General features: G+C 51.3%; 1 protein-coding gene across 1 annotated transcript in view; it reads right to left on the bottom strand.

Moving 5' to 3' along the window:
* Positions 1 to 1,122: 1,122 nt before the first annotated feature.
* Positions 1,123 to 27,796, bottom strand: part of TNN (tenascin N) — a 34,579-nt gene continuing 7,905 nt past the window's right edge. The window contains exons 5-19 of the mRNA XM_054712259.1: positions 26,892 to 26,981; positions 26,186 to 26,449; positions 24,504 to 24,767; positions 23,616 to 23,879; positions 21,815 to 22,078; positions 20,436 to 20,699; positions 17,251 to 17,514; positions 14,158 to 14,288; positions 13,106 to 13,238; positions 12,478 to 12,629; positions 8,522 to 8,618; positions 7,847 to 8,014; positions 4,589 to 4,752; positions 1,799 to 1,967; positions 1,123 to 1,417 (exon numbers count right to left, since the gene is read on the bottom strand). Coding sequence (XP_054568234.1) covers positions 1,827 to 1,967; positions 4,589 to 4,752; positions 7,847 to 8,014; positions 8,522 to 8,618; positions 12,478 to 12,629; positions 13,106 to 13,238; positions 14,158 to 14,288; positions 17,251 to 17,514; positions 20,436 to 20,699; positions 21,815 to 22,078; positions 23,616 to 23,879; positions 24,504 to 24,767; positions 26,186 to 26,449; positions 26,892 to 26,981 — 2,660 coding nt within the window. The 3' untranslated portion in view covers positions 1,123 to 1,417; positions 1,799 to 1,826. The remainder of the gene's footprint in view (positions 1,418 to 1,798; positions 1,968 to 4,588; positions 4,753 to 7,846; positions 8,015 to 8,521; positions 8,619 to 12,477; positions 12,630 to 13,105; positions 13,239 to 14,157; positions 14,289 to 17,250; positions 17,515 to 20,435; positions 20,700 to 21,814; positions 22,079 to 23,615; positions 23,880 to 24,503; positions 24,768 to 26,185; positions 26,450 to 26,891; positions 26,982 to 27,796) is intronic.

Below are 27,796 nucleotides of genomic sequence, written 5' to 3'. Positions count from 1 at the left end.
CTCCATCAGTGCAAGGACCATGTCTAGCTTGCTCACCTCCTCGGTCCCCCCCCCCCCCCCCCCCCCCCCGTAAGAAGCAGGCAGACACTTAAATTCTTGAATCAAAGAACAACGTGGGGCATTTTCTCATGATCAGCCCCAGCTCTGGAACTGTCTGTCACTCAGCCCACCCACCGTGAGATCTAGCAGTGACTATGGCATTGCTCAATGTGTGTGTGTGTGGGGGGGGGGGGGGGGGTAAAATTTTAAAGGCTGATTTAAAAAAAAAGTTCCAAAAGTAGAGGTTAAACCTGGGAGAAGCTGAGGCAATAAAGGCAATAAAGGACACCCTTGTCCTTTTAGGGGACAATTGTCCTCCTTCCCACGCTCTCCTCCTGCTTCCAAATACCATTCTTTGCCATCACTCGAGTAAGAGACCAGAGCCACCCCTATCCCATTAAAGTGCACAGACTGTGCCTTCACTCACACTTGGGTTAAATCTAGAATTCAAGTGCACTCACGTGGGGAAAAGAACACAAGGCAAATCTTTTTTTTTTTTTTTTTTTTTTTAATATATATTTTATTGATTTTTTTACAGAGAGGAAGAGAGAGGGATAGAGAGTTAGAAACATCGATGAGAGAGAATCATCGATCAGCTGCCTCTTGCACACCCCCTACTGGGGATGTGCCCGCAACCAAGGTACATGCCCTTGACCGGAATCGAACCTGGGACCCTTGAGTCCGCAGGCCGACGCTCTATCCACTGAGCCAAACCGGTTTCGGCAAGGCAAATCTTTTAAATCAGGTGGTTTATTAGTATTTTCTTCTTGAAGAGGAATTTGTCTTACTTCAACGGTCACTGATTTCCCTACAGGAAAACCTTCCCAAGAGACAGGAAAATAAGCTGAAAGGGTCTGACCGCGTGTCTGTTCCGACAACAAGCCTCGGACGCTGAGCACTTTCTGAAAAACCCCGGGACTGAGCCACACCGCTGGGCACAACCTTAACCTTTTCCCAGTGGGGGCGGGGGGGGGGGGGCGGGAAGGGAGGGAGGCTGGGCCTTGAGCAGGAGTCGCAGGAAAGAGACTTTGGGAGCAACCAGTTATCAGGAGGCAAATGACTTAAAGTTGAAACGAGTGAGAATTTATTCAGAACATATGCAGGCCTATGAGCGTGATTATGCAAAGGGCTGGGAAGAGGACGCCTGAAACAGCAGAAACTTGGAAGGCGTGGTTCCCACAAGCTGGGCTAGTCGGGCTCAGCTCCATGCGACTCCATCTCGTCCCTTGGGCTCCCGTCATTCTTCCTCACCACACCAGCAAGTTCTGGGAAGGGGAAGGTGTACACCCTTTTCCTCCAAACCCAGTGTCACGGGAGGGAGGTCACAGCATCAGGCGACCTCAGCCCTGGGTCAGGGACTCCTCCTTGGTGCTTCTTTCTAGAGAGAAGGTTTGTATTAGCAAAGCTTCATAGTCACGCACCGACGTCCAGAGTTTTCCAGTCGGTAAAGCGCTGGATTCTGTTTTTGTTTGTGTGTGTTTTCTGCCCTAATCCTATATATTTGTTACTGAAGAAAGACTGAAAGAAAGACCTTGTAGTTCTCTCCCCTACGCACTGGGCAACCACGACTGAGCTGGCCTTCAGGCCCCAGTGTGGACGGAAAAGGATGCAGGTGGCCTGGGCTTGGTGAGAGGCTGTGTCTGCTGGTGACCAGCCATCTCAGGAACCAGGGGCTGACTTCCCTCCAGCTTCCACTAACCAGCCACCAGGACCCACCCCACCCCAAGCTTACACAGCCCCAACCCCAGGCCGGCCTTGCCTCATGCGATGATTGCTCAGATGGGTCATCAGAACGTTCTAGAATTTTCTCCTAGTGTCCTCTTCTTCCTGCCCAGGACGTGCTCCCCGCTGTAGCCCTGAGGGCGGATCTTCAGCTCCACATAAGGAATGGAGAATTCGTGTCCTTTCCACGGCTCCCAGTTCACCCCCTACATCAAAAAGCCAACATCAAGAAGAGGAATGCGGGGGTGGGGTGGGGGGTGGGGTGGGGGTCCTTGCCTGGGAAACCACACCCTCCGGGAAGTTACCCTCAAGGAAGTGAGGGTTGATCTAGGAACATGCGCCCTCTGCTGGGCAGCTAGCTTTAGAGCCCCCTTGTGGTGGAGGTGTGTGTGGGGGGGGGGGTTGGGGGGAGAGCGGGGTGAGCCCAGGAGGCGCAGGGGCTCCGATAACGGGTCAGCCTAGCCAGCAATGATCACATTGTCTTTGCCTCACTCTTCTCCTTCCCAAAAAATTAAAGGCAAAAATAAACATATTAATTGGCCAATTGTGTGGAATCATTTTCAATTTAAGCTGTTTAGATATTAGCTCTGGGGTAACAAACAGCCTGCTGAAAACTAAATTTCATTTTATGTCTTCTGACTGGAGAGCACAATATTTAATTCACTTAATAACCTCGCAACCTGGCCAATAAAGAGCCCAAGTGACCAATTCTGTGTATTTTAATTTGTGAGGTAAATAATAAACAGGAAATAAACGCCCTGCCGACTGTGAGCAGCACATTAACCAGATGAATGTCCTTTATTAGCAGACACGGGCCTGGTTGGGGCCCGCTGGCTGCTCATTGCAAACAGCTGGTCTCTGATCACAGGCGTCCCCAGGCCACAGCCTGCCACCTTGGTGCTGGGGCCCACCCGCCTTGGCTTCCCGGGGGCACCTTTCTTCTTCCCTGTGAAACATCACCCGGGTCAGCCCCGCTGCTGCCCGGTCAGGGCCAAAGCAATCACGTCCCCAGGCCTCAGGTGTGCTAGTCTTCACAGTGCCATTGGCGAGGGGTGTGCGGGGGCGGGGCTTCCTGGAGGCCAGGATGGGACTGGGATGGAGGTAGAAAGCCAGGATGGGCACTCCGAGAGTGCATCAGGGCACGGGTTAATGCTGAGAAGGAACAAAGGTGCAAGGATCAAGAAGCTGTGAGGAAGCCGGCAGAGAGGCCCACAGCCGGTGAGGAGTCAAGGGTCACGGGTCACGGAAGCTGGAGACACTGCTGAGGGGCAAGTTTCAGAGCCAGGAGGGGACAGTGGCCGCGAGGATGCGCCTCTGCGCACTGAAATGGAGAGGCGCTCAGCACAGAGCTCTGGGCAGACCGGCTGGTTCTGGATGAAATGGGCCCAGGGATGGGTCTGAGTTCGGGCAGAAAGGACTTTGTTTCCCTGGTGATCAAAAGACTTGAGAAAAATAGCTCTGGTTTACCTGGGAGGACAGCTAGCTGAAGCCCTACCCCCAATGTGATGGCTGGGGGCAGGTAGGGTTAGATGAGGCCATGAGGGTGGGTTCCCCCAGGTGGGACTCGTGCCCTTGTAAGAAGAGGAAGAGAAGCAGAGCTCTCTGCACCGTGACAACAAGGACAGGGGCTCTCACCAGGACCTGAGCCTGCCTGCACCTTCATCTTAGACTCCCAGCCTCCAGAAGAGTGAGAAATAAATGTCTGTTCAAGCCCCGCAGTCTATAGTGTTTGGTGATAGCAGACCAAGCTGGGTAAGACCATGTCCATGTGTGAACTGGTCGAGTGAGATGGAGCGGGACCCACATCGTGTGTGAATATTCTGAGTGGGCAGCCTGGGCTCTCACCCACCTGCAGAAAGTGTGGGACACTGGGGAGGGGTGAGCAGGTAGGCAGGAGGGCCCTGAGCCCAAGGCCATGGGGAGGGGTGAGCAGGTGGGCAGGAGGGCCCTGAGCCCAAGGCCCTGGGGAGGGGTGAGCAGGTGGGCAGGAGGGCCCTGACCCCAAGGCCATGGGGAGGGGTGAGCAGGTGGGCAGGAGGGCCCTGAGCCCAAGGCCATGGGGAGGGGTGAGCAGGTGGGCAGGGAGGGCCCTGAGCCTAAGGCCATGGGGAGGGGTGAGCAGGTGGGCAGGAGGGCCCTGAGCCCAAGGCCATGGGGAGGGGTGAGCAGGTGGGCAGGAGGGCCCTGACCCCAAGGCCATGGGGAGGGGTGAGCAGGTGGGCAGGGAGGGCCCTGACCCCAAGGCCATGGGGAGGGGTGAGCAGGAGGGCCCTGAGCAAAAGGCCATGGGGAGGGGTGAGCAGGTGGGCAGGAGGGCCCTGACCCCAAGGCCATGGGGAGGGGTGAGCAGGTGGGCAGGAGGGCCCTGACCCCAAGGCCATGGGGAGGGGTGAGCAGGTGGGCAGGAGGGCCCTGAGCCCAAGGCCATGGGGAGGGGTGAGCAGGTGGGCAGGAAGGCCCTGAGCGCAAGGCCATGGGGAGGGGTGAGCGGGTGGGCAGGAAGGCCCTGAGCGCAAGGCCATGGGGAGGGGTGAGCAGGTGGGCAGGGAGGGCCCTGACACCAAGGCCATGGGGAGGGGTGAGCAGGTGGGCAGGGAGGGCCCTGACACCAAGGCCATGGGGAGGGGTGAGCAGGTGGGCAGGGAGGGCCCTGAGCCCAAGGCCATGGGGAGGGGTGAGCAGGTGGGCAGGGAGGGCCCTGAACCCAAGGCCATGGAGCCTGCCAACCAGCTCCTGCCCTGCCTGGGAGCCTCAGAAGGAGAAGGCAGACAAACCTGCCTGAGGGTGTCACTTGGGGAACTGAATGTGGGCAGAGCCAGTCCCCTACCTCACTGTGCTTGGTCTCCCCGTATCTGCCATTGGGGTTGGCCAGGTGGCAGTTCTTGTACCACCAGCCGCCATGGTGCGTCAGGGCACAGTTGCTGAGGGCGATGTCGTTGTCTCTGTCAAAAGTTGTAAACTTCCACCCATTGTGGTAAGTAAGAGCATCCCCTGCAGGAGAAGACGTGAGAGGTGAGAGGCCACGTTTCAGCACCGAGGGGCTGAGGGCTTAGCAGGAACAAATCCAGCATGAAAACGCCAAGGACCCGGTCCGTTATGTCACAGGTTCTCTTTCCGGGTCTGCCACCCAGACTCCAGGCCTCATCCGCCAACGGCCTTCACAGCACGCTCTTTAGAAGCGTCTCAGTCCCATGAAATAGCCAAATCCCCAAAAAAACTCATGACTCTCCCATAGCACCTGGCCACCCCTCCCGTCCTCCCGGTCTCTGCTCGGCCATCTGCCCAGCGCCCAGCCTGGAAGCCCTGAGCCACGTCCCACAATCCCCTCACCACAGCCTTCCTAGCCCTCCTGGGGGTAAGCACCCATCCTCTCGGGCCTCACGTCCTACTTCCTGCCACACAGACGTGAATTTCTCCCGTGGCTTTGCAGACCTGTAACTTGGCTGTTCCAGATGCACACCCTCAGCCCACTGTCCCCACAGGCAGCTTCCGCCCGTGGAGCGCACAGGTCCAGCCTTGTGCCTCTCTCACCGCTTCCTCCCGGCTCTCCACTGGTTAAATCCTAACCAATCCTGAAGCCCAGCTCAGCGGTCCTGAGCAAGTCTCCTCCCTCACCCTCCCTCACCCCTCCTGCCACACACCTGAACTTCTGGAGCTCTCTGCACAGCACACAGGTTCATGCTCCATGTCATCGTTTCTGGAAACCTGTAATTACTCGCCTTTCTCCTATTTCCCCATCACATGTGTGGTCCTTTTATAAGTTTACTTTTTAATTCAGCTCATAAAAGGCAGTAAGGGCCCATATCGATCCCAAGCTTAATTAAGTGCTGTTTTTATGATAATAAACATATTTATATCTGGTTTCTGAGTTTACCGATCACCTTCACAAACAAGTCCCACGAGGAAGCAAGCTCGCAGATGTTAGAGTCCATGGCTTATCCAGGGACCCACACCTCCAGCTTGTCTCCTCCACGTCACCGTGTCACCAGACTCCCCCTCCACCCACCCGCATGGAAGCTATCTGGGTCTCAGGAGCTGTCATACAACATAAACATCCCTAGGATTACACAGAAAGGTCCTCTGGCAGTAGCTCCATGGAAGCGCACCTGCCGCGCTCCGTGCCAAGCACTGGGAAATAAGAGCAAAGGCAAAATTCATGTGACTTTTAAACATTGAGTCCTAAAACCTGAAAGAAATTTTGCACCAGCGGTTGGCCACTTCAGATCACAGTGTGTGTTCAGTCTTCTGCCATTAGGGTTCGCTGAGCAGACCATGTTGAGAAGGCCTGCGGTTTTAAGAGTACACCCCGATTTCCTTGCCTGGGCTCAGTCCTTTCTCAGTCCCAGACTCCCCGGGGCCTGGGGAGCCCCTTCCTCCCTCCCAGCTAAGTTCTTCCCTTTCAGACCCGACTCCAGCCCACCGGCCTGCAGAAGCCCCCGCCTCGCCTCAGCCCCCACGTACCGCCTTCTCCACGCTCCTGGAGCTCTCCCATCTCCTGACCACTTATCAGACTCCTTGCCAAAGTTACCTCCTGTTCTCACTGACCTATTTCCATGCGAGTCTCAGGGGAGAGACCATGTCTTATGCAGCCTGTAGATCTGGCTGGTGACACATTCCTACCTAGTTACGCCAAAGCCAAAACATGCAGAAGTGGGTCCGGCCGAGACCAAACCAGAGGGAGTCGGACCTACGTTACCACCATTTGTCCACCATCCAGAGCTGAGGGGTCAGTGCTGACATGTACACATAAGGAACTGGTGGACATTGAAATTGGGTCTCTAAAGAACTGTTGGTCCAGAAAGAAACTCACTACAGACTGATTCATTTGCCTGTCAGCATAACTATTATTGCTCGTCTCACATTCAGTTCTTATATCTCTAGGGACACATGATCTCGCTCATCTAGGGGAAATGATGAACAACATAGACTGAGGAACAAGAACAGAACCAGAAGCAAGGAGGCATCGATCGGACTAGCAGGCCTCAGAGGGAGGATAAGGGAGGTTGGGGGGAGGAGGGAGAGATCAACCAAAGGACTTGTGTGCATGCATATGAGCCTATCCAACGGTTAAGTTCAACAGGGGATTGGGGCATCCGTGGGGAAGGGTGTGGGATGGGAATGGGGGGATGAGGACAAATATGTGACACCTTAATCAATAAAGAAATTAAAAAAAAAAACATGCAGAAGCAAACAGCAAACCTACTTGTTAGGATTTTAAAAACTAGAAATATAGGCTTAACTATAACATTACAACAATAAGCATGGCCAAAACTGGTTTGGCTCAGTGGATAGAGCGTCGGCCTGCGGACTAAGGGGTCCCAGGTTCGATTCCGGTCAAGGGCATGTACATTGGTTGCGGGCACATCCCCGGTAGGGGGTGTGCAGGAGGCAGCTGATCGATGTTTCTCTCTCATCGATGTTTCTAGCTCTCTATCCCTCTTCCTTCCTCTCTGTAAAAAATCAATAAAATATATTTAAAATAATAAAATAACCATGCCTCTCTCTTAAATAAAACCGTCCAATGGCACCATCTCAGGATTAATTTTGTTATTTTCCTTCACAAATAAACACCAGAGCGCAGCCCAAGGGGGGTGAGCCCCATCTCCACTGAACGGCCGTCCCTGTGTTGTCACAGCTGCCTGACATCACCGCGACCTACACGCCTGGTGCTGGCTCCGCACTCTGACCTTTCTGCCTTTAAGTAATAACACACCCGGGCTGTGCACGGAGGCAGCCCCGCGGAAGCCGAGTGGGAGGTGGGCAGCACCAGGGGTGGCGGCTCAGAGTGTGATTCCTCAGCGAGGGGGCAGCATCCTGAACTGGGGGTAAAGAGGAGGGTTTTTACTGGCTGGGGGTGCGCTGGAGGGGCGGGGGTGCACGTAGAATGTTCTGATCTTACAATGGCCAAGGATTGCTTTAAGAACCTTGTGTACCCCGACCCCTGCTGGGAGCAGGCCTCATGTGTCCATGAGAACCGTGCACCTTCGCAGGACAGTCTCCCATCCCCTGACCCATGGCACACGGCAGCCCGAAGCTCGGACACAGGACAAGCGGCCTCGCGGTGGGTCGGGAACACTGCGCGCACCTGCCGTGCCTCTGTACTTCCCGACGGTGAGCCGGTACCGCTCCTTGCTGGAGGCCACCTGGAAGAAGTCGTACACGGCGTAGGCCGACTCGTTGGCGGTCTGCAAGTCCACTCGCACCTCGTACCGGGTGGGGGTGCCAGTGGTGAGGTTGTGCAGCTTGTCGAGTCCTAGAAACAAGGAATTCCAATCACCGAACGTCACCTTAGCCTTCACCTCCTCTGCTAATGGGGGCCCCCGCCCCCGCCTTTTCTTTAGGGGGCGCATTTTCTCCTGCTATTATTTCTTTGGTGCAGTCATGCTATTGAGTGTGGAGGCTGTGTCCTCCAGCAGGGCAGAGTGCAGGCTTCATCCCTGAGGCTCCAATGGTTTATATTTATTGTCCTCCTATCTCACAGCTGGCGGAGACCAACCACTCACAGCTGGCGGAGTCCGAGCATCCGGACTGTGACTTTTTAATCCTTCGCTCCCTCACTCTCCGTGAACATCTGCTGGAGCACAGAGCAGAAGGAAGAGAGAAAGCGCAGGGCCCCTAGTGGCTGGCAGAACGCACAGCATTTCTGGGGCCAGGGTGGCCTCCTGACAGAATCCTCATCGATGGGCATTTTCTACTCCTTTGGTTCTCAAGGGAAATATCCCCTGCCCCACCCAGCCTTCCTGATTCCCAGAGCCCGTACCGAACCAGAACTCCTTGGTGGGGTCCCCGAAGCCCTCCACGTAGGTCCGCCAGCGCTTGAAGAAGTCCAGCTGCCCGGTGTTCCGCCGCTGGAAGACCTGGAAAGGGAGATGGCGTTCCCTCTGACGCACTCAGCAGCCGTGACTGAGAGAGAGGGACAGGAGCTGGGGTCGGGGCTGCCCTGAGGACAGACAGAAGGCGAAGTGGGCAGATGTGGTGAGAGAGAGAGAGAGAGAGAAAGTCGGAGCGGTTCTTGTGGTTCTGGGGAGGCTACACGGAGAGCAGACGGGCTTTGTGCGGGCACCCCGGGCCCAAGGGGACACGGTAGGTGTGAGCCACTTCTGAGGTCTCCTGCTGGATGAAGAGGCCATAGGCACAGCTAGGTGTGAGCGCCGAGTCCTACAGAGAGACCTAGGCTAGATGGGAAGGTGAGCGTGTCTGAGATGGGGCGGGCCCACCGCACGTCCTCTCCCCAGGCACACGGAGACTTCCTGTCGGCCTCTCCCGCACTCCCTCACACATAGCTGGGAGCACAGGAGAGGGGAGGGGTTCTCGATGCTCGCCCTTCCATTGCCACGGGCCCTCTGCCTCCGGGAAGGCCACATGGGACAGGGCAGAGCCACAATTTGGAATCGGCCAGAATCCCTAATCCCTGCATGGGCAGGATGGGCAAACAATGACACCAGTTAGCTCTGCTGTTCTCTTGCCCCTTCGCTCGAGTCCTTCTTCAGAGATGCCCCATTCCCTCATCCCCTCATTGCTCCCTCACTGATTCACTGACATAACAATCGTTTACTGAGCATTTGCTAAGTGCTGGCTCCGGGGCAAGTATATAAGATGTTACAGATGCGAAAGTTCACACAGCTAAGTGTTTGGGGGCTGATGCCAGGATAAAACACTGATCCCCTCACCCTTCCATTGGAAAGTTTGAGTATTTTCTCCAAAAAAGCATTTCTTAACACTCTGAGGCTCATTGTCAGTTTCCTAGCACGGAGTCTGTTCCAGTCCCTTCCCCAGGATTATCCCTGCCTCACAGACAGTGGAACCCTAAGGTGAGGTGGCACCGATGTTAGTTCCACAAATATCACATCAAAATACACGCCCAGTGACAAGGTCAGGCTCAAATCCGATCCTGCCCCCAGGACAGATGCATTACAAAGGCATTTGGTCCCTGCCGCCAATCAATGAACACGGTGCCAAGTGTGATGGGAGCTTTCCTGCTAATTTCTTTCCCTTGTTAGAAAATTCTCCAGCTTGGCCAGGGAAACTCCGGGCAATGGTTCCAATGCTCTCCGCATCACTATTTAGACGAGACCCAGCGCTCTGCTCACCAGCTGTGTCCTTGAGCAAGTTAGTTAACCTTGACAAGCCTCACTTCTCTAAACCATTAGACCAAGATGGCCCATTTGTCACGCTCTTAAATGAGGCTTCAGCAAGGTCATGAATCATAATAAAGTATACAGTATTGCCCGGCTGGCATGGCTCAGTGGTTGAGCATCAATCTATGAACCAGAAGGTCACAGTTTGATTCTGGTCAGGGTGACATGCCCAGGTTGCGGGTTTGATCCCCAGTGTGGGGTGATGAATGAGTCTCTCTTATCATGTTTCTCTCTCACTCTCTCCCTTCCTCTCTGAAATCAATAAAAATATATTTAAAAAATAAATCATAAAGTATTGAGGCCAGAGCCTGGCATATAAGGATATAAGTTATTATATCTCAGTAAGTATTGGTTTGCATTTTATTACATCAGATTCCCAATGAACTAACCCACAGGGATCATGTGGACGTCTTGATCAGGAAGTCTTAACTGACTCACTGAGAATCACATCTATTCCCACTCTAGGAGGTGAACCAGTTTAATGAACTATTCTGGCAAAACAAGGTCCCCTTAGCAAAAACGTCTCATGGGGGCGGGGAGAGAATCTTTTCTGTCTGGTGTACGCTCCAGCTGTCCAGGTACACTAGGACTTACTTGATGTCCTGAACGACTAAACTGGAGAAGAAAAAAAAAATCTCACTTAAATGCCTGTGGAAAATGTGGCCCTTAAAACTTGCAAGATGGAAAACAAAGATGGAAATATCTGAGACACGTAAGTGTCCCCTGGGGTCTTCACCGCAGGCTCCCGCACTCGGCCTCCGTTCCCCAGGGGCAAGTCCCTCCGCCCGTGCATCAGATTGGGCTCAGCTGCCGGGGCCGGTAAAGAACCTCCCTAGAAGGGCTTGAGAGCTCGACTGAAAAGAGCAATGTGCTGAGGTCATCTTTCCATGACAAACAGACTCTTGAACCCAAAACTATGGAAACCACCAGTGAGAGGTTTGATGGAGAAGTTTCCACGTCTCTACGTGTCATCCAGGGTGTGCTGGCTTTGAGGAGGACTCTATAGACTCTCAGGCCACGTGTCACCTTAGGAGTCAGCCAGAACACACAGCCTGGGCGGGGTGGGCCTGGGGTTAGTGGGTCCTCTGCATGAGCAGGATGTAGGAGGCAAGCTCCTGCATCTGTTTGGTTCTCTTGTGGTTCTTGAGTCGGTACAATAGTGCTTGACACATAGTAGGCACTCAAATATTTGTGGAAAATTCATGGGTATTCCCAGGCAGACACACTGGCAGATCTCTCTCTGAAGGCTGCCCGAGACAAACGTCTCCTTCCCTAGCTTTCAAAAGAGGCTCACTAGGCAGTACAAACATCCTGCCAAGGTCAGTTATGGGCTCCAGGGCAGGGACCTGGCCTCCAGCTTCCAGGGCAGGATGCTCAGAGCTCAGTGGTGCTGATGAAAAGCAGCAGTGCAGCCTGGTCAGGTGGAAGACCTCCTATGATGCCTTCTGTTCCCATATTTGTAAAGATCAACCGGGAATTTGCCCTTCCAATCCAATTACTGCCTTTCAGCCATCGGAGGCAGCTGTGCGGATAATAAGTTTTCTCCGTTGCTGCTTATTAGATGGTATTATTTTATCCATGGCTGCTCAAGTGTCTTTGGTTTCCCGGGCCCCTGAGCGGGCGCATGAATGAATGCATCTGAGTGGGATGGGCTCAGCTTTCTGCTTCCCTGGGTGGCGGGTGCACAGTGGGCAAGCGTGTGCTGGTCTGGGGCAGTGAGAGCCTCTCTCTGCTCAGGCGCAGGGAGCAGGGGCTGGGGAGACGAGAAGATCAGACCGGAACCCTCCAAGGCAGCGCCTCAGATCCCTGGATCAGGCTGCCGCCATCAGAGATGGGGCCATGTTTCAACAGACAATGGCCCAAGAGAATAAAGCCTCACGCAGACAGGGCATGATAGGAACCTTGCCACGTGTCCTTCTCTCAGGCCTTATCCTCTCAGATCAAAGTCCGACGGCCTTGCTTCTGTACTGAGGAGCCAGGATGAGGAACCCGGACAACGGGCTCCAGTTCAGAGGGCAGAGCCCCCAAAGAGGTCATGTGTTTCAGGTCACCTATGACCCCCAGGAAGACCAATGATCGAGGAGGAGGCTGGAGTCCTGAAATCTGGTTCCCATTTTGTCACTAACTTGTGTTACTTAGCCAAGGCACATCCCCTGTGGGCCTCACTTTACTTATCTGTAAAATCAGAATAATCATCTCAGTTACTCTAAAGGTTTTGTGTAAGGGTCATACTTGTGTGAGGCTCATACTTGTGTAAGGGTCATGTTTTTTGTTTTTGTTTTTATAAATATATTTTTATTGATTTCAGAGAGGAAGGGAGAGGGATAGGGAGATAGAAACATCAATGATGAGAGAGAATCACTGATCGGCTGCCTTCTGCACGCCCCCTACTGGGGATCGAGCCCGCAACCTTTGACCGGAATCAAACCTGGGACCCTTCAGTCCGCAGGCTGACGCTCTAACCACTGAACAAACCAGCTAGGGCATGGGCCATGTTTTGTATGAGGGTCTTATGTATGTGGGGCTCACAGTTGTGTGAAGGTCATACTTTGTGAGGGTCATGTTTTGCGTCACTCACAATCCAGCCGCCGCCGTCTGTGTCCATGTCGCAATACACCTGCAGGGGCTGGCTGGCGTCCCCATGCAGGTAGATGGTGTACAGGCCACTGGCGACGTTGCTGTTCTGCTGGACCTGACTGCAGTCCGAAGGGTGTGGGAAACGGGCACCAACTAGGAGCCGAGCAGAGGGCAGCATCATTAGAAGGGCAGCAGGCCAGTCCCTATTTTAAGTTAATTCACTTCGCTTGGGAATGATTCATAACCTCCTACTACTTTGCTCCTTCCAACTCTTCACTCACATTTCACTTTTCACTCACTCTGCTCTCATCAAACCCTCCAGATGTACTAGAAACAAGGTCAAGTTCACAGCTCTTTCTCCCCAACCCAACTGCACCCAAAGTAACACTCTGTTTCGCTCCTCTCTTTCGTCTCTCCGCCAGGGGAGGGGCTTCTCCTGAACCCGTACCCTGCCCATTCCCATCCTAGAGAACCCACAACTCTGTGGCCACCGGTACTGTGGCCCTCCCTCCCTCGGACACCCCTCCCTCAGACACCCCTCCCGCGGACACCTCTCCTGGGACACTCTCCTGGCCTCTCCAGGCTCGGCCTCTCCGACTGTCTTGTTCAGAGTGCAGGAGGCCACGTACCTGTGGAAAGGGCGGTGGACACACTCCTGCTCCGGCGATCACCCTTGAATGCCACCAAGGAGACAGGGTAGGTGACGCCCTGCTCAAGGCCTTGCAACTCAAACCTCTGGTCCCCACGTCCAAGCTGCACCTCCTACCACACAAAGGAGACAGGAAGCGACATTCAGTGTATCGCCCCAGCAGCCTGGCGCCATCACATTCCCTGGGGCTGATGCCAGCAGCTCTCGGGCAGCAGTGCTTGTCTCTGAGGGCTCAGCGGCAGCCCAGGACCCCAGTGCCTCCCTGAATGGCCTCCTGCTGGCGCAGGAGCTGGGAGCCAGCATGAGGCAGCAGCAATGAGGAGAGAGGGGGACCCTCCAGTCCCCCGAGACCTCTGCCCTCTCTCTGATCTACACTGGGGCACTCAACGCCAGGCTGAGAAGTGAGGAGGGGAGGTGAAACCATCCCATATTTGCGAGGTACGGAGATGGTTGGTTTCTCAATAGGCCTCCTTTTGAACCTGTATTTCTGCCTCTAGCAGGGCTGTCCTAAGGAGTCATTGAAGCAATGATTAAATCAATGTGTCTTTTCTTTTTCCCTCCTCCCCTCTCTCTTCCTCATCAAGGAGAGAGGACAACAATTTTCCAAATTTACTGGCCTTCAGATTCCATGTGGGAAGTATCATCTTTGAAATAAGGGTTAATAATTCATTCAATAAATCCTTATTGAGCAGCTACATATGTGGTAGGCGCTCAACAAAACAGACAAAAAGTCCCTGTCCTCATGGAGCTAACACTTATTGGGGAAGATAAACAAATAACATGGGGCCCTTGTGTGGTCAGCAAACATGCAATGGTCAGCTGGGAGCAGGCACAGGTCAATCCTACAAAATGAGGCCCAATGTTCACAGGGACTGTGTCTCGCACTGTCCCTTGCACACGGCAGGTGGTCAATAAGGACCACCTCATTTGTCCGCAGGTTGTCATGGGACCAGCAATCAAGCTGACCCCAGTTAGTTGCTTCTTATGGGGCTGGGCATGGGCACCATGAGAAGAGGCAGGAGTATGCAGTACCTTAGTGGTGCCATCTGGGAACTGGTAGGTCAGAAGGTAGCCATCGATCTGAGCCGAGGGGCGTGCCCAGGTCAGTACCCCCCGAGACTGGGTCACAGCAGACGGACGAAGGTTTCTGGGAGGGTCGATGTCTGTGTATCAAAAGTCAGGCAATTATTATCACTAACGGAATGGAAGTAATTTTTGAAGTATTCCATTTTCTGCCCACATACCCTCCCATGTCTTCTCCCGCCTTCACGCAGGCTCTGTTCTTCCTTGCCACCAGCCCGTTATGACCTTTGTTTCCAAAGGCATAGGAAGGACAGGGATTAAGGAACTGGTGCTGGGGTGAGTTCCCTCCCAGGTGGAGTGACCCTGGGGCCCACTTCCCAGCAGACCCGCAGAGGGTGGTGGGTAGGAGCAATCTAGACCAGCGGCTAGATTCAGAGCTGGCAGAGCCCCACCGTGGCGTGGAAACAATGGGCGAGTGCAGATGCAAAAGGGCCCTGCACACGGAAACCGGGGCATCTCGGCAAACAGCTGCCGGGAAGGATGACGGGAGTTCAGGGTGACCCCAGAGTGGGCTCCCCAGCTGGATATCTGGAAACCACACAAGGCTTTACATCAGCCGTGGAGAAGGAGCGTGACCCTAAATTCACTGAGATCCATGTCCAACAAGCAGCGTAGGGCTTATGATGGACATTAAATTGACAGAAATAGAAAGTTCTATTTCTTACACATCTAAGTGTGCAGCCTAAGATGCCTGCCCTGCACAAAAAGAAGCAGGGATGGAAGGAGTGTTTGTGCAAAGGAGAGAGGTGGGGGGGAGGAAGAAGAGGGGAGGGGAGGGGAGGGGAGGGGAGGGGAGGGGAGGGGAGGGGAGGGGAGGGGAGGGGAGGGAAGGGAAGGGAAGGGAAGGGAAGGGAAGGGAAGGGAAGGGAAGGGAAGGGAAGGGAAGGGAAGGGAAGGGAAGGGGGAAACAAGAGAAAAAGCAGAGCTCTCCCTCTAGTCCCCATGCCCTCTCTCACACACACGCCAGTGGGAACACATGATGTGTGCATGGTGGACCAGAAAAACGAAAGCACAGTAATTAGTCAGAAGACTAATTTTTTTCCAACCAAATGAGATATGAATGGAAATTTCCATTTTGAAAAGTCATTAAAGAAGTTGATTTTAATTTCGAAGTTCCCTAAAAAAGATGTCTCCAGACTATTTTATACCCAGTAGCATTTCGGCTGAGAACGGAATTGCAGTATTTTAATAGAAATCAGGCAGCTGTTGTTTTAGGATGTTTTGACAAATGCAGAATTTCTGCAATGTCAGCTTGGTTTGACTTTCTAAAGCGTAACATCTGGTATGGGTTTTAGTGTCCTCGTCCCATGGAAAAACTGAATTTCCCACTTTGAAGTCAAAGCAAAACCTAAGCAATATATTTATTTTTAATATATATTTTTTATTTCAGAGAGGAAGGGAGAGGGAGAGATAGAAACACCAGTGATGACAGACAGTCATTGATTGGTGGCCTCCTGCAAGCCCCACACTGGGATGGAGCCCACAGCTGAGCCACACTGGCCAGGAAAAACCTAGCGATTTAAATATCTTAGACTGGCTCTGCCACCCCTGTGACTGCCCACCATCCAGGTTATGGACTTGGTGTCTATCTTAGTCATTTGTCCATGAAGCAGAAACGTGGTAATATTGCTGCCTTTAAAAATGGGCAAAGAGGGAAGCAAAGAGAAGGTAAAGGAAGAGAGGAAGGAAGGAACAGGGAGTGAGGGAGAGAGAGGGAGGGAGGGGAGCAGGAAACGGGGAGGGGGGAAGGAAGGAGGGAGGAAAGAGGAAGGTACTGGCTGCCTCTAGGAGCACTTTTTATTTTTATTTTTAATCCTCACCTGAGGATATGTTTTTACTTACTTTAGAGAGGGAGAGAGAGAAACATGGATGTGAGAGAGAAACATCGACTGGTTGTCTCCTATATGTGCCCCGACTCAGGATCGAACTGGGGATCAAACCTGCAACCTGGGTATGTGCTCTAGCCAGGAATCGAACCCATGACCTTTTGGTGTACTAGTGTACAGGACAATGCTCCAACCAGCTGAGCCACACCAGCCAGGGCTGGAGAGCAGCACTCTTCTTTTTTAAATCCACTTGTGTTTTGTTTTGTTTTTAAATAGATTTTTATTGATTTCAGAGAGGAAGGAAGAAGGAGAGAGAGTGATAGAAACATCAATGATGAGAGAGAATCATTGATTGGCTGCCTCCTACAAGCCCCCAACTGGGGGGTCAAGCCCACAACCCGGGCAGGTGCCTTTGACCAGAATTGAACCTGGGACCTTTCAGTTCGCCGGCCGATGCTCTATCCACTGAGCCAAACCAGCTAGGGCGAGAGTTGCACTCTTATTAGGGAGCCTGGGATGTGGACAATAGTTTTTCTACAGAAACTCAGTTCGTTTTATATAAGCATGTGTCACTTTTTTGGTGAAAAACTCCTGTTAATTGTAACTACTAATAAAGACATTCAAGTCCCCTCTAACTCCAGTGGCCACGGGTGTGTATGAGGCCACAGAGGAGACGGCCAGGCCGAGTCCAGTCTAAGGAGCCCGTGGACCTCGGGGTGGGCACAACACTCTTCGCGGGACCCCCAAAGCCTGATCGCCCTGAGGCTCAGTGAGACCAGAGGCCCATCGCACATAAAACACAGGCATCAGGCCCCCTGGTCACCGACTGGAGGGGTCAGTGAGGGAAGATGCTCCACCACGGCCCCATCTGGAAGAGGGAAACAGCAGAGACGCCTGGCCTCCCCGTGCTCTGAGCTGGAGCTGAGGCCCAGCCAGGGCTGTATGGGGGCCCGTGGGAGCATGGGAGCTGGCGGGGCAGGGCGGGCAGGGAGGCGGCCTTTGCACAGCCATCTTGGACAGTCACGCAGTCTTATTTTGACACCCCTTCCTCTATACCATTTCATATTCACCTGAACCATCATGTCAACATATGACCTTAAAAAGGTAAAAAGGGAACCCCTCTGAAGAATGTCCTCAGGTGACACATGGTCTTCCCTGCTCCCCTCCCCACACCTGACACGTGTGAAGGGTTCCCTGCCTGGGCCCCTCGCAGTACCTGTCAGGGCCTTGGTGTCGGCCTTCTGGCTCTCCCGGGCCCCCTTCTGGGCCCACACGTGGACCGTGTACTCCACGCCCGGCCGCAGGCCCGTCAGGACGGTGCTGCTCTGCTCCTTCCCCACCGGGACCTCCCTGGTGTCTCCGTCGGCGGAGGTGTAGCGCACCGTGTACCTGTCGATGACGGCCTGCACCGGCTCCCAGGAGATGGCGGCCGTGGTCTCCGTCACCCGGTCGGTCACCAGGTTTTGGGGGCTGTCAATGTCTTTTTAAAAAGAAAAGGCTGACTTTTAGAGCCGGGGAGAACATCCCAGCACCCCAGCACCAGAAACTCTCCATTCAACTTCTTTCACACAAAACAATTCCATTGACAGAAGTGAGAAGGCTCTGACTTCCATTTTCCAGAGAAACAAACCCCTGGATATTAAAACTGAGAGGAACTAGATCTTAATCGAGTTTACCAATATGGAACTTTTCTTCTGGTTCCCACAGGAATAACAATGGAAGTCACCTGAGCAGCAAGAGGCGTCGCCCCAAATTCTATTGAAACAAGTTCCTTCACTATCCTCATGGTTTGTAGTTAACTTGTTTCTCAGAATTTGAGAGCTGAGACGTCATATCTTCAACTTTCTTGTCTGATAAGAGGGGAGGAGAATGGAGGCCCAGAGAAATGAAAGACTTGTCCAAAGGCCTACTGTTTTCTTGTGTTAAAACCGAGACAAGAGTTTTTTTCTTGTGTAAAAGCCCTGTTCGCTCTGAACTGGGAGCCCGCCACCTTCTCAAGGCCTTTGCTCCTATTCATGTACCCTCTCTCCTGCACCATCAGTCTCTCCTCTGCCATCATTGCTTCCAGACAAGCAAGCTCTAGGACTCCCATCCCTCTGCACCCCTTAACCTACAGACTTCTCAGGAGGACTACATGCCTTCACATCTCACCTCCCATCACTCCTCAATGAAGCCCCGCACTTTTCTACCTCACACCACTAAAACTGTATGTCTAGGTCACCGACAACTTCCATGTGGCCAAGTCCAGTGAACAGCATCCTCACCTGACTACTGAGCAGCATCTGGCAGAGCTGATCCGCACTCCCCTTCATGAAACACTCTCAGCTCTGGGCTTCCATAACTATACCCTCCCCTGGTTTTCCAACTCCCTGACTCATCCTCGGAGTCTCCTCCATCAGCACCCTGAAACTGTTGGGGCACCAAAGTCTCCTCTACACGCCTCCCTGGTGATCTCACCCATGCCCACAACTTTAAATACCAACTGAATGCTTCTGGCTCCCCAATATCAATTCTGAGCCCCCACCTATATCTACAATTGCTTATCTACCACAATGCCTGACTTGTATTAGACACTCAATGAATATGTGTGGAATCAATAAATAAATCACTCAGTTAACAAAAATAGGTCACAAGTATCCAAGCTTACATATGTAAACATCTTAATGTTCCTCCTCAAAGCTATTTATCTCTCAGAAAATTATGCCCCAACAGTCCATGTTGCTCAAGTCAGAAACACAGATCATACTTCATCCCTCATTTTCATCCTACCCCACATTTCACCCATCAACAAACCCTGTCATCACCTCCAAAATATGTGCCCAGAAATCCCCTTTTCTCTACCTTACTGCCATCACCAGTGTGCCAATCATCATCGTCTCTCACCAGACTTTTACCATAGCCTCTTTACTACTCTTCCCACTTCCACCTGTTGTCTCTTCCATTCATTCTCCACACTGTGGCCTGAATAACCTTTTTAAAATGAATATCACATCATGTCACTCTTCCAATAAATAGAGCATGTGGCTTGTATGATCTGCTTCCTGCCTCTTCCCACCTCATCTTGGGTCACTTTCTTTCTCGCCTTCCACACTCCAGCAACACCAACAGCCACTCAGTTCTTCAGCGTGCTGTTCCAGCTTAGGGCCATCACACATACTGTTCCCTTGGCCAGAAATGTCTAGTTTTCCCCACTATCCATTCTCCTCTCCTTCTACAAGCACACCATCCAAAGATCTCTCTGCACTGATGGAAATGTTCTATTATCTACATTGTCCAATTCAGTAGCCATTAGTGACATGTGGCTACTGACCATTTGAAATGTGGCTAGTCCAACTGAGGAAGTATTTTTTTATTTTAGTTTTAATTCATTAAAATGTAATATAACCATATGTAGGTTAGAAAGGACAGTATAAAAGACATTTATGCTTGGCATGTGGCCATCCAGTTAAAGGTTTCATTTCCCAGCTTCCCTTGTCATAAGGTCTGGCACCATGTCTGGAGTTTGGATCTGACCAATGGGATGTGAGAAAAACTAACACCTACGATGCTCCCATGATGTCCGTTCCTTTCTTCATCCCCTTCCCACAAGCTGGAGTGAGGTTAGGTGATGACAATATAGTTGACGGCAACTCCTGAAGGATGACTGAGCAACAATACGGAAGGAGCCTGGGTCCTTTGTCATACCAGCCCTGGCCTACTTGCACTCTGACCATTCCACAAGAGAGGGATGAACTTCTTTCTTATTTAAGCAACTGTTATTTTCTGATTTCTGTCAACATGTATCTTAACTATTACTCATTCCATACCATCTAAGAAATATCCCTACCCTGTCATTCTCTATACCTACACCATGTTCATGTCCTTCACAGAACTTATAATTTACAATTAGAAATTTGTTTGTTTGCTGATGGTCCATCTTTTCCACTGGACTTCAAGATAATCAGAATCATATAAAGGAATCATATTTGTTTTGTTCACCACTATATTCCAGACCTGGCACTTAGAAAATTTAGCTCATGTAGAAATGAACATAGAGCTCCAGCTGTCAAGGACAACACTTGTTCTTTCAAACTACACACGATCTATTAAGTCAAACCTACATAAAATAGCTTGCCACAGAACACTTCTTTAATCCAGTGGTGTAGGAATTGTATATTCGTTTAACTTGTTCTCTATAATTGCCTATAACTGGGTAGCACAGTGGTTAATAACACAGGCTTTGGGAAAGAGTTTAAAGATATTCATGAGATTGCTCTGTTTTTCCTTTACGTGAATGAAGTTTTTTACAGTAAACTCTCCTAAAACACACCAGAGTCTCTCATCACAGTAACCTCATTACAGATCCCAACAGATCAATCCATAGTGATGATCCGGGTTTGCTTTTCTCCTCCCTGCTGTTACCTGTCAGGGCCTTGGTGTCGGCCTTCTGGCTCTCCCGGGCCCCCTTCTGGGCCCACACGTGGACCGTGTACTCCACGCCCGGCCGCAGGCCCGTCAGGACGGTGCTGCTCTGCTCCTTCCCCACCGGGACCTCCCTGGTGTCTCCGTCGGCGGAGGTGTAGCGCACCGTGTACCTGTCGATGACGGCCTGCACCGGCTCCCAGGAGATGGCGGCCGTGGTCTCCGTCACCCGGTCGGTCACCAGGTTTTGGGGGCTGTCAATGTCTAGGAATTAAAAAATGCTGATCAATATGCACTATTAATGGATCAAGGAGTGCAGAAACTGGTGGCTATTTTGCTTAGGGTAAAACATGTTTGTATTTTGTGGTTTTTCCATTTCACATGCTCTAACTCCTTCCTGGACATATATCTTCTCTCCCCAGATAGATTTTGGCTCCTCAAGGAGACAGCACAGTAGACCAAAATCTGAAAATCTATGCTGTTATCTCTACTAAGAGTTTAGCAAAACAAATCTCTTTACTCATTTAGTAAGCGTATGTCACACTCTGACCCTGTACACGCACGGTGCTAGTTAGAGCGTCAGGTCCAATGGAAGACACAAGCTTTGCTCACAAGCAGCTGATAATATCGTTTCTAGCATCCTATCAATGAAGACTTCCCATTTCATACAAGAAGATTCTAATCGCAAGGCACAGACAGAAGCTCCTAGAGGAAGAGGGATGCGTCCTAAACCCTCAGGGCTCTCGCTGCCTAGTAGCGGACAGGGCAAATGAAAGTGCTCAATTTGTATTGCTAAACGAATTGGCAAAAATTAAAACCTAGTTTTAATATTCTTTATAATATCATAGATCACTAGTTTGCTAGTTAAATCTCTATACAGAAATATGGTCATTCATCTCTTTCACAATAGGATAGGAATATAACATAGAAGTTATCCTTATTCTCAAAACCAGAATCATCATATTGTTCATTCATTGTAAAGCAAACCACAGACATCAACTTGCTCTGGTAGATATAAAGTCTACTTTTTTTAAGTTAAATTTTCAACATATTAATATAAACAACATTGGGTTTTCCTTTTCTGTTCCCACTCCCAAACTCAGTAGGGGACCCTCAACACTGTCCACAACAAAAGATTCATGTGGCTCAATGTGCCCATCACGGCAAATCGTTGCTTGTAGACAGCCATGAGGCCCTGACTTGTAAGGAAAGCAGGTAAAAGGGAATGGGGCATGATGGGTACAGTCCATTATAATGGGACACCATTCTTCTCTCCATAAACCATGGATTCTACCAGTGTCAGGGATGAGAACAAAAATTAACCACCCATACACTTAGTGTGACAGGTCTTACATTCCCCAAGAACAACTCTCCGTTACCTGTCAGGGCCTTGGTGTCGGCCTTCTGGCTCTCCCGGGCCCCCTTCTGGGCCCACACGTGGACCGTGTAGTCCACGCCCGGCCGCAGGCCCGTCAGGACGGTGCTGCTCTGCTCCTTCCCCACCGGGACCTCCCTGGTGTCTCCGTCGGCGGAGGTGTAGCGCACCGTGTACCTGTCGATGACGGCCTGCACCGGCTCCCAGGAGATGGCGGCCGTGGTCTCCGTCACCCGGTCGGTCACCAGGTTTTGGGGGCTGTCAATGTCTGAAAGGAAAATGCTGATCAATAAACACTATTAGCAGACTGAGATCTCATGGCCATGTTGCTTGGGGTGAGCAGCTTCCTGTTCTTAAGGTTCCCCATCCCATACGCAGGTTTTCAGTTGTGTCATGGACAGAGACCTCCTGTCCATGGCTGAACTCTTGGATCTTCAAGGAGGAAGCACAGTAGAATAAGGCCCAGACACAGAGTCAGAGGAGCTGGCTTCTAGCTCCAGCCCAGAGACAGAGCAGAGGGGCAGGCAGAGCCCAGCTCTGCCATCGGCCAGCTTGGCCCCAAACTACTCTGCTGCCTCTGGCTGGGCCTCAGTTTCCTCATTTGTAAAATGTGGGCCTTACTAAACAGAGTTTAAGGTACCATCATATTTCATGAATATCCCACAAATCTGACTCCATGAAACATCAGCTCTCTTTGTGCCTTACAGAAGTCATGCACAGGTATTGAGTTTTCTCATCTGTAAAATGGGGATATTGACCCCTGCTCTGCCCATCCCAACAAATCCCACTGAGGACCAAGTAAGTAAGTAAGAGATATAATCCTCGTGCACTGCTGGTGGGAATATAAAAGAGTGCCACCACTCTGGAAACGACTTGGCAGATCCTCAAAAAGCTAAACACGAGTTACCATATGACCCAGTAATTCCACTCCTAGGCATATACTGAAAAGAACTAAAAATATTCCCACACAAAAATGTGTGCACAGATGCTCTTAGCAGCATTATTCATAATATCCAGAAAGTGGAAACAGCCGAAATGCCCATCAGCTGACAATAAGTAAAACATGTTACATCCATACCATGGAGCAGTATTTGACAATAAAATGAAGTAACAATTCATGCGACAACATGTATGAGCCTTGAAAATGTCATGCTTAGTGAACAAAGCCAGTTAAGAAGGCCACATATTGTATGAATCCATTCGTATGAAATGTCTAGAATAAGGAAATCTATAGAGACAGAAAGTAGTATTTTCCTAGGGTTGGAGAAAGTGGGGATGGGGAGTGACTGGTGATGAGTATGGGGTTTCTTTCGGGGTTGATGAAAATGTTCTGAATTAGATTGAGCTGATGGGTGCACACCTCTGTGAACATACTAAAAACCACTGAATTGTATACTTTTAAAGGGTGAATTTTATAGTATATAAATTATATCTCCATACGTCTGTTCTTCAAAAATGAGGAAACATAGATGAAAATATTTAAAAATTATGAACTCTTCTTGTATATTACTGTAACCGTAGGATCCTCAGAACAGGGCACAGAGTGCTCAGGAGGACTTATTCACCAAGAAAACAATAACCCTTCTTGTTCCAAAGAGATCACAGCAAAAGCCATTGCCCAGAAGTACTTAGCTCACAGATCCTAACATATAAGGCCTCTTTATATTTTTCCCTTTCAAGAAGAAATAATTTAGTGACTGGTCACAAAGGAAACACACAATGGGAGGAACAGTGGGTGGAGGGGACCGATCACCATTTATCTTTACAAGAACAAAGTATGAAGCCGAAGAACAACTCTCCATTACCTGTCAGAGCCTTGGTGTCGGCCTTCTGGCTCTCCCGGGCCCCCTTCTGGGCCCACACGTGGACCGTGTAGTCCACGCCCGGCCTCAGGCCCGTCAGGACGGTGCTGCTCTGCTCCTTCCCCACCGGGACCTCCCTGGTGTCTCCGTCGGCGGAGGTGTAGCGCACCGTGTACCTGTCGATGACGGCCTGCACCGGCTCCCAGGAGATGGCGGCCGTGGTCTCCGTCACCCGGTCGGTCACCAGGTTTTGGGGGCTGTCAATTTCTTAAAAAATATTTAGGAAAGTTTAAGCTTTGAAGTCACGGTAGAGATACCCACCAGCCCATCTCCACGATTTCATCCTCTGGAGCTTGGTTGGCACAAGGAGTGATAGTCCCATCCTGAGTCTCTCCCTGAGAGGGAGTCAAGGGCAAAGGTCACCCCTGGTTCTCAATTCCGGAGGACCACTCATTATAAACCTGACATGCTTTCTTGGCTTTCAGCTCCCGACAATGATGTCTTCTTTGCAACATTACGGCACATCAGAGCAATCCACTGTACATCTGCCATGACATTCAGGGTACCTAATTTACATTTTACCAAGGGCTACTTCACAGGTGATCATTCTCAAAGTATTACCACCAGCACTGCAATGGCCACATCCTCTGAAAGTCTCCGCTGAGTCTGCTAAAAACACTGCTACTGCACTACTTTATGTCTCTCTTCTAGTGGGCAGAGGGTTTTCTGAGCAGCTCAGAGCTGCCGGAGGAGCAGCTCACGGGGACAGGCACTAGACGCGCTGTCCTGTTGGAGCGTTGGGACTTGCTCTGCAAAGTCTCTCAACTCAGGCCATGTCTTTGGTACCATGTGCTCACAATTCAATTCCAACTGACCACCTCTCTCTGTTACCTGTCAGGGCCTTGGTGTCGGCCTTCTGGCTCTCCCGGGCCCCCTTCTGGGCCCACACGTGGACCGTGTACTCCACGCCCGGCCGCAGGCCCGTCAGGACGGTGCTGCTCTGCTCCTTCCCCACCGGGACCTCCCTGGTGTCTCCGTCGGCGGAGGTGTAGCGCACCGTGTACCTGTCGATGACGGCCTGCACCGGCTGCCAGGAGATGGCGGCCGTGGTCTCTGTCACCCGGTCGGTCACCAGGTTTTGGGGGCTGTCAATGTCTTTAAGAGAAAGAAAAGAGAGCAGCATTTAGCAACTCTCTGGCTTGTGAAAGGGCAGGTTGCCCAAATGATGACCTCGATAAATTTCAGAGTCTGTTAAATGCAAATGATTGAGATAACTTGAGGGTTTCATTAAACAAGTGGTCTGAAATTTCAAGGATGGTCTAATTGCATTTCATGAGAAGTAGGGTGTTCAGACAAAGCCACCATAAAGTCTCAACTTCGTAAGCTTTTCCCACAAGTTGCTTTTGGATAAAAAGAATTGGTCTTTTTCTCCTTTCCACTGAATTTATAGAAAGTGCTCTTTCAGTCTCCAACTTCTTGTACCTGAAAGAAATTCTACTTCAATAAATCTCAACATCTGCTCTAATATTGTTTTGGGAAAGAAAATTATCCTGGAAATAGGAGCTGCCAGTTCTTTCCACTTAAAACATTATGCTGCCTGGCCAGAGTGACTCAGTGGTTGAGCATCAACCTATGAACCAAGAGGTCAAGGTTCAATTCCCAGTTAGGGCACATGCCCAGGTTGCAAGCTCGATTCCCAGTGTGGGGCATGCAGGAGGCAGCCGATCAATGATTCTCTCTCTTCATTGATGTTTCTATCTTTCTCTCCCTCTTCTTTCCTCTCTAAAAATCAATTTAAAAAAACACACAACATTAAAAAACAAACAAAAACATTATGTCTGTGGTCAAAAAAACAAGACTCTAACAGATGGCATTTGAGGTCTGGGCGGATAGAAATAGCCCTACTTGTAGAATCTGTTGGGTATATATGTGATTAACCTGAGTTAGACTCTCTCTCCATGATTTCCTGTCACGTGTTGGAAGCCTCGAGTGTTCTCTAGGATCCGGCTCCTGTGAACTCAGGGACAGTTCCGAGGAGGGTGTAAGTGGAAAGAATGTTCTGGGTATGCCAGGCAGTCTCAGGACACCTGCCAGAGCTGAGCGGAGCGCTGGGTGGAGTACGGGGACCTCATGGCTTCTGAGAGCCCCAGGGCGGAGTCGGTAGTTTGGTGAGTGCTGAGTCAGCACACAAACCATTCCCACACCTGATGGAGCTCCAGATCACATGCGAAGTGCCTGTACCTTCACTGCAAACTGTGACGCGCATTCAACTTCCAAATGTTTTGAGTTTTCACAACCAAAAAATGAAAATTAGGAAGTAAGTTACCCTACTCTGAGGGAGCTGCGTGTGGAATTCCAACCCAAATAAGTGTGACTTTCTGTATCTAATAAAAAGGCTGGTCTCTTTTGTTTGAGGTTTAAAAATGAAAAAGTGTATAATTATGCAATTTGAAAATGGTTTCGCAAGCCCCTCCCCAGCCCTTACAAAGAAAAGAGTTGCGGCCGATGGACACCGGCCTCCTGATTCAAAAGTCAGCCTCCTCCCTGCCGCCAGAGTCCTGCTCCGTCCGTACCTGTCAGGGCCGTGGTGTCGGCCTTCTTGCTCTCCTGGCCGCCCCGCTCGGCCCACACGTGGACTCTGTACGCCTCCCCGGGCGTCAGGCCCGTGAGGACCGTGCTGCTCTGCTCCCCGGGCACCGCCGTGTCCCTGGACTGGCCGTCAGCGGAGGTGTAGCGCACCACGTACTTGTCGATGACAGCCTGGACGGGGTCCCAGGACACCACCGCCGTGTCTTCAGTCACTCGATCAGTGACCACATTGGTCGGGCCATCAATTTCTTCATAAAAATACGTGAAAAAGAAAAATTAGAGAAGTCATTGGCTGGTCAAGATCAGGAATGCTCAAGATCTAGTTCCTCCGGGTGACCTCGTTCCACAGTTTACACACAAGAGGTTGTCTCCACCACCCGAGACAGGTGGACACTGGCCTCTGCTTGAACCCTACGCTGAGAGAGGGCTTCAAGAGGGGCGAGGTAAGCCCTTTAACAATAATAATAATAATAATAATAATAATAATAATAGTAAATTTTAAAAGTGTGATCTGAAAGGTTTCTGCAATCTGAATCCAGCAACCCTTTGCCCCCCAAAACAGACTTCAGGACACAAAGACAGACTATCTCTACACCCAAATCCCAGAGTTTTGCCCAGATGGAGTGAGCTGAGAAAAACATCAGAAGGCAAACGTGAGAAAAGCTCCCGGTGCCTCCAGGCAGCTCTTACCTGTCCTGCCATTCAGGAAGATTGGCCGGCCCTCCAGGTCTCCTCGCATGGGGACAATTGTGATCTTATAGTCCATCCCAGGCTGCAGACCTGCAAACAAGCAGCCAGTACTAGGCCTGAGTACTGGCTCTGGAGCCGGGACCCCAGCACTGCTCCCCCGTCCCCTGCCCCCCGCCAGGATAATCCATGTAAGGCAGGGAAAGAGCTGCAGGACCAGTGGGGCCCCAGCACCGAGTACCGACGACGGGGGCGGGGGGGGGGGCTTATCCTTCAGCGGGGGCAGGGCAGAGGGGTGAGAGGGAGCTCCCCATTCACTCCCTTTCTCTCTCCCTTTCTCTCTCTCTCTCTCTCTCTCTCTCTCTCTCTCTCTCTCTCTGTCTCTCTCTCTCTCACTCACACACACACACACACACACAGAGTGCACCACCGAGCACTGACTTCCCAGTGTATTTACAGCCCAAACAATCCTTTTCTGCCCCCAACAATCCTTTTCCTCAAAAGTTTCTTTCCTTCTCACTGTAATAATTAACCTAATCCCCTCCCCCCGTTTTTTTTTTATTTTCTCTGCCTTGTGTTGTTATTTCTCTGTAGCACCAACTTGAATGATTGTTCCTCGTGGCACAAACACTCAGACTCTGGTGGCAAGTGCAGGCAAATAGCAGCGTGAGTGAGACCCTGGTTTTCACTGCACAGTGGGGACCCCAAGACGGCCACTCAACACGGAACTTGGAGCGATGGTAGGAACAGACCCCAGCTGGAGCCACGTGACGAATTGGGTATTCATGATTGCCATACTGCTTTTCTTAAAGACGGCCCTGGAAACTGTACAAGCTGCAGGTGTCACAACACGTAACCCGGCCCTGCATGGCCCGTTTCCCTCGCAGCCTCTGATTTCCTGTTCTCAC

The sequence above is a fragment of the Eptesicus fuscus genome, chromosome 22, assembly GCF_027574615.1.
Source record: "Eptesicus fuscus isolate TK198812 chromosome 22, DD_ASM_mEF_20220401, whole genome shotgun sequence".
In the NCBI taxonomy this organism is placed as follows: domain Eukaryota; kingdom Metazoa; phylum Chordata; class Mammalia; order Chiroptera; family Vespertilionidae; genus Eptesicus; species Eptesicus fuscus.
Note: the sequence above shows the minus strand (reverse complement) of the source record. Positions and strands in the feature narration are given on the sequence as shown.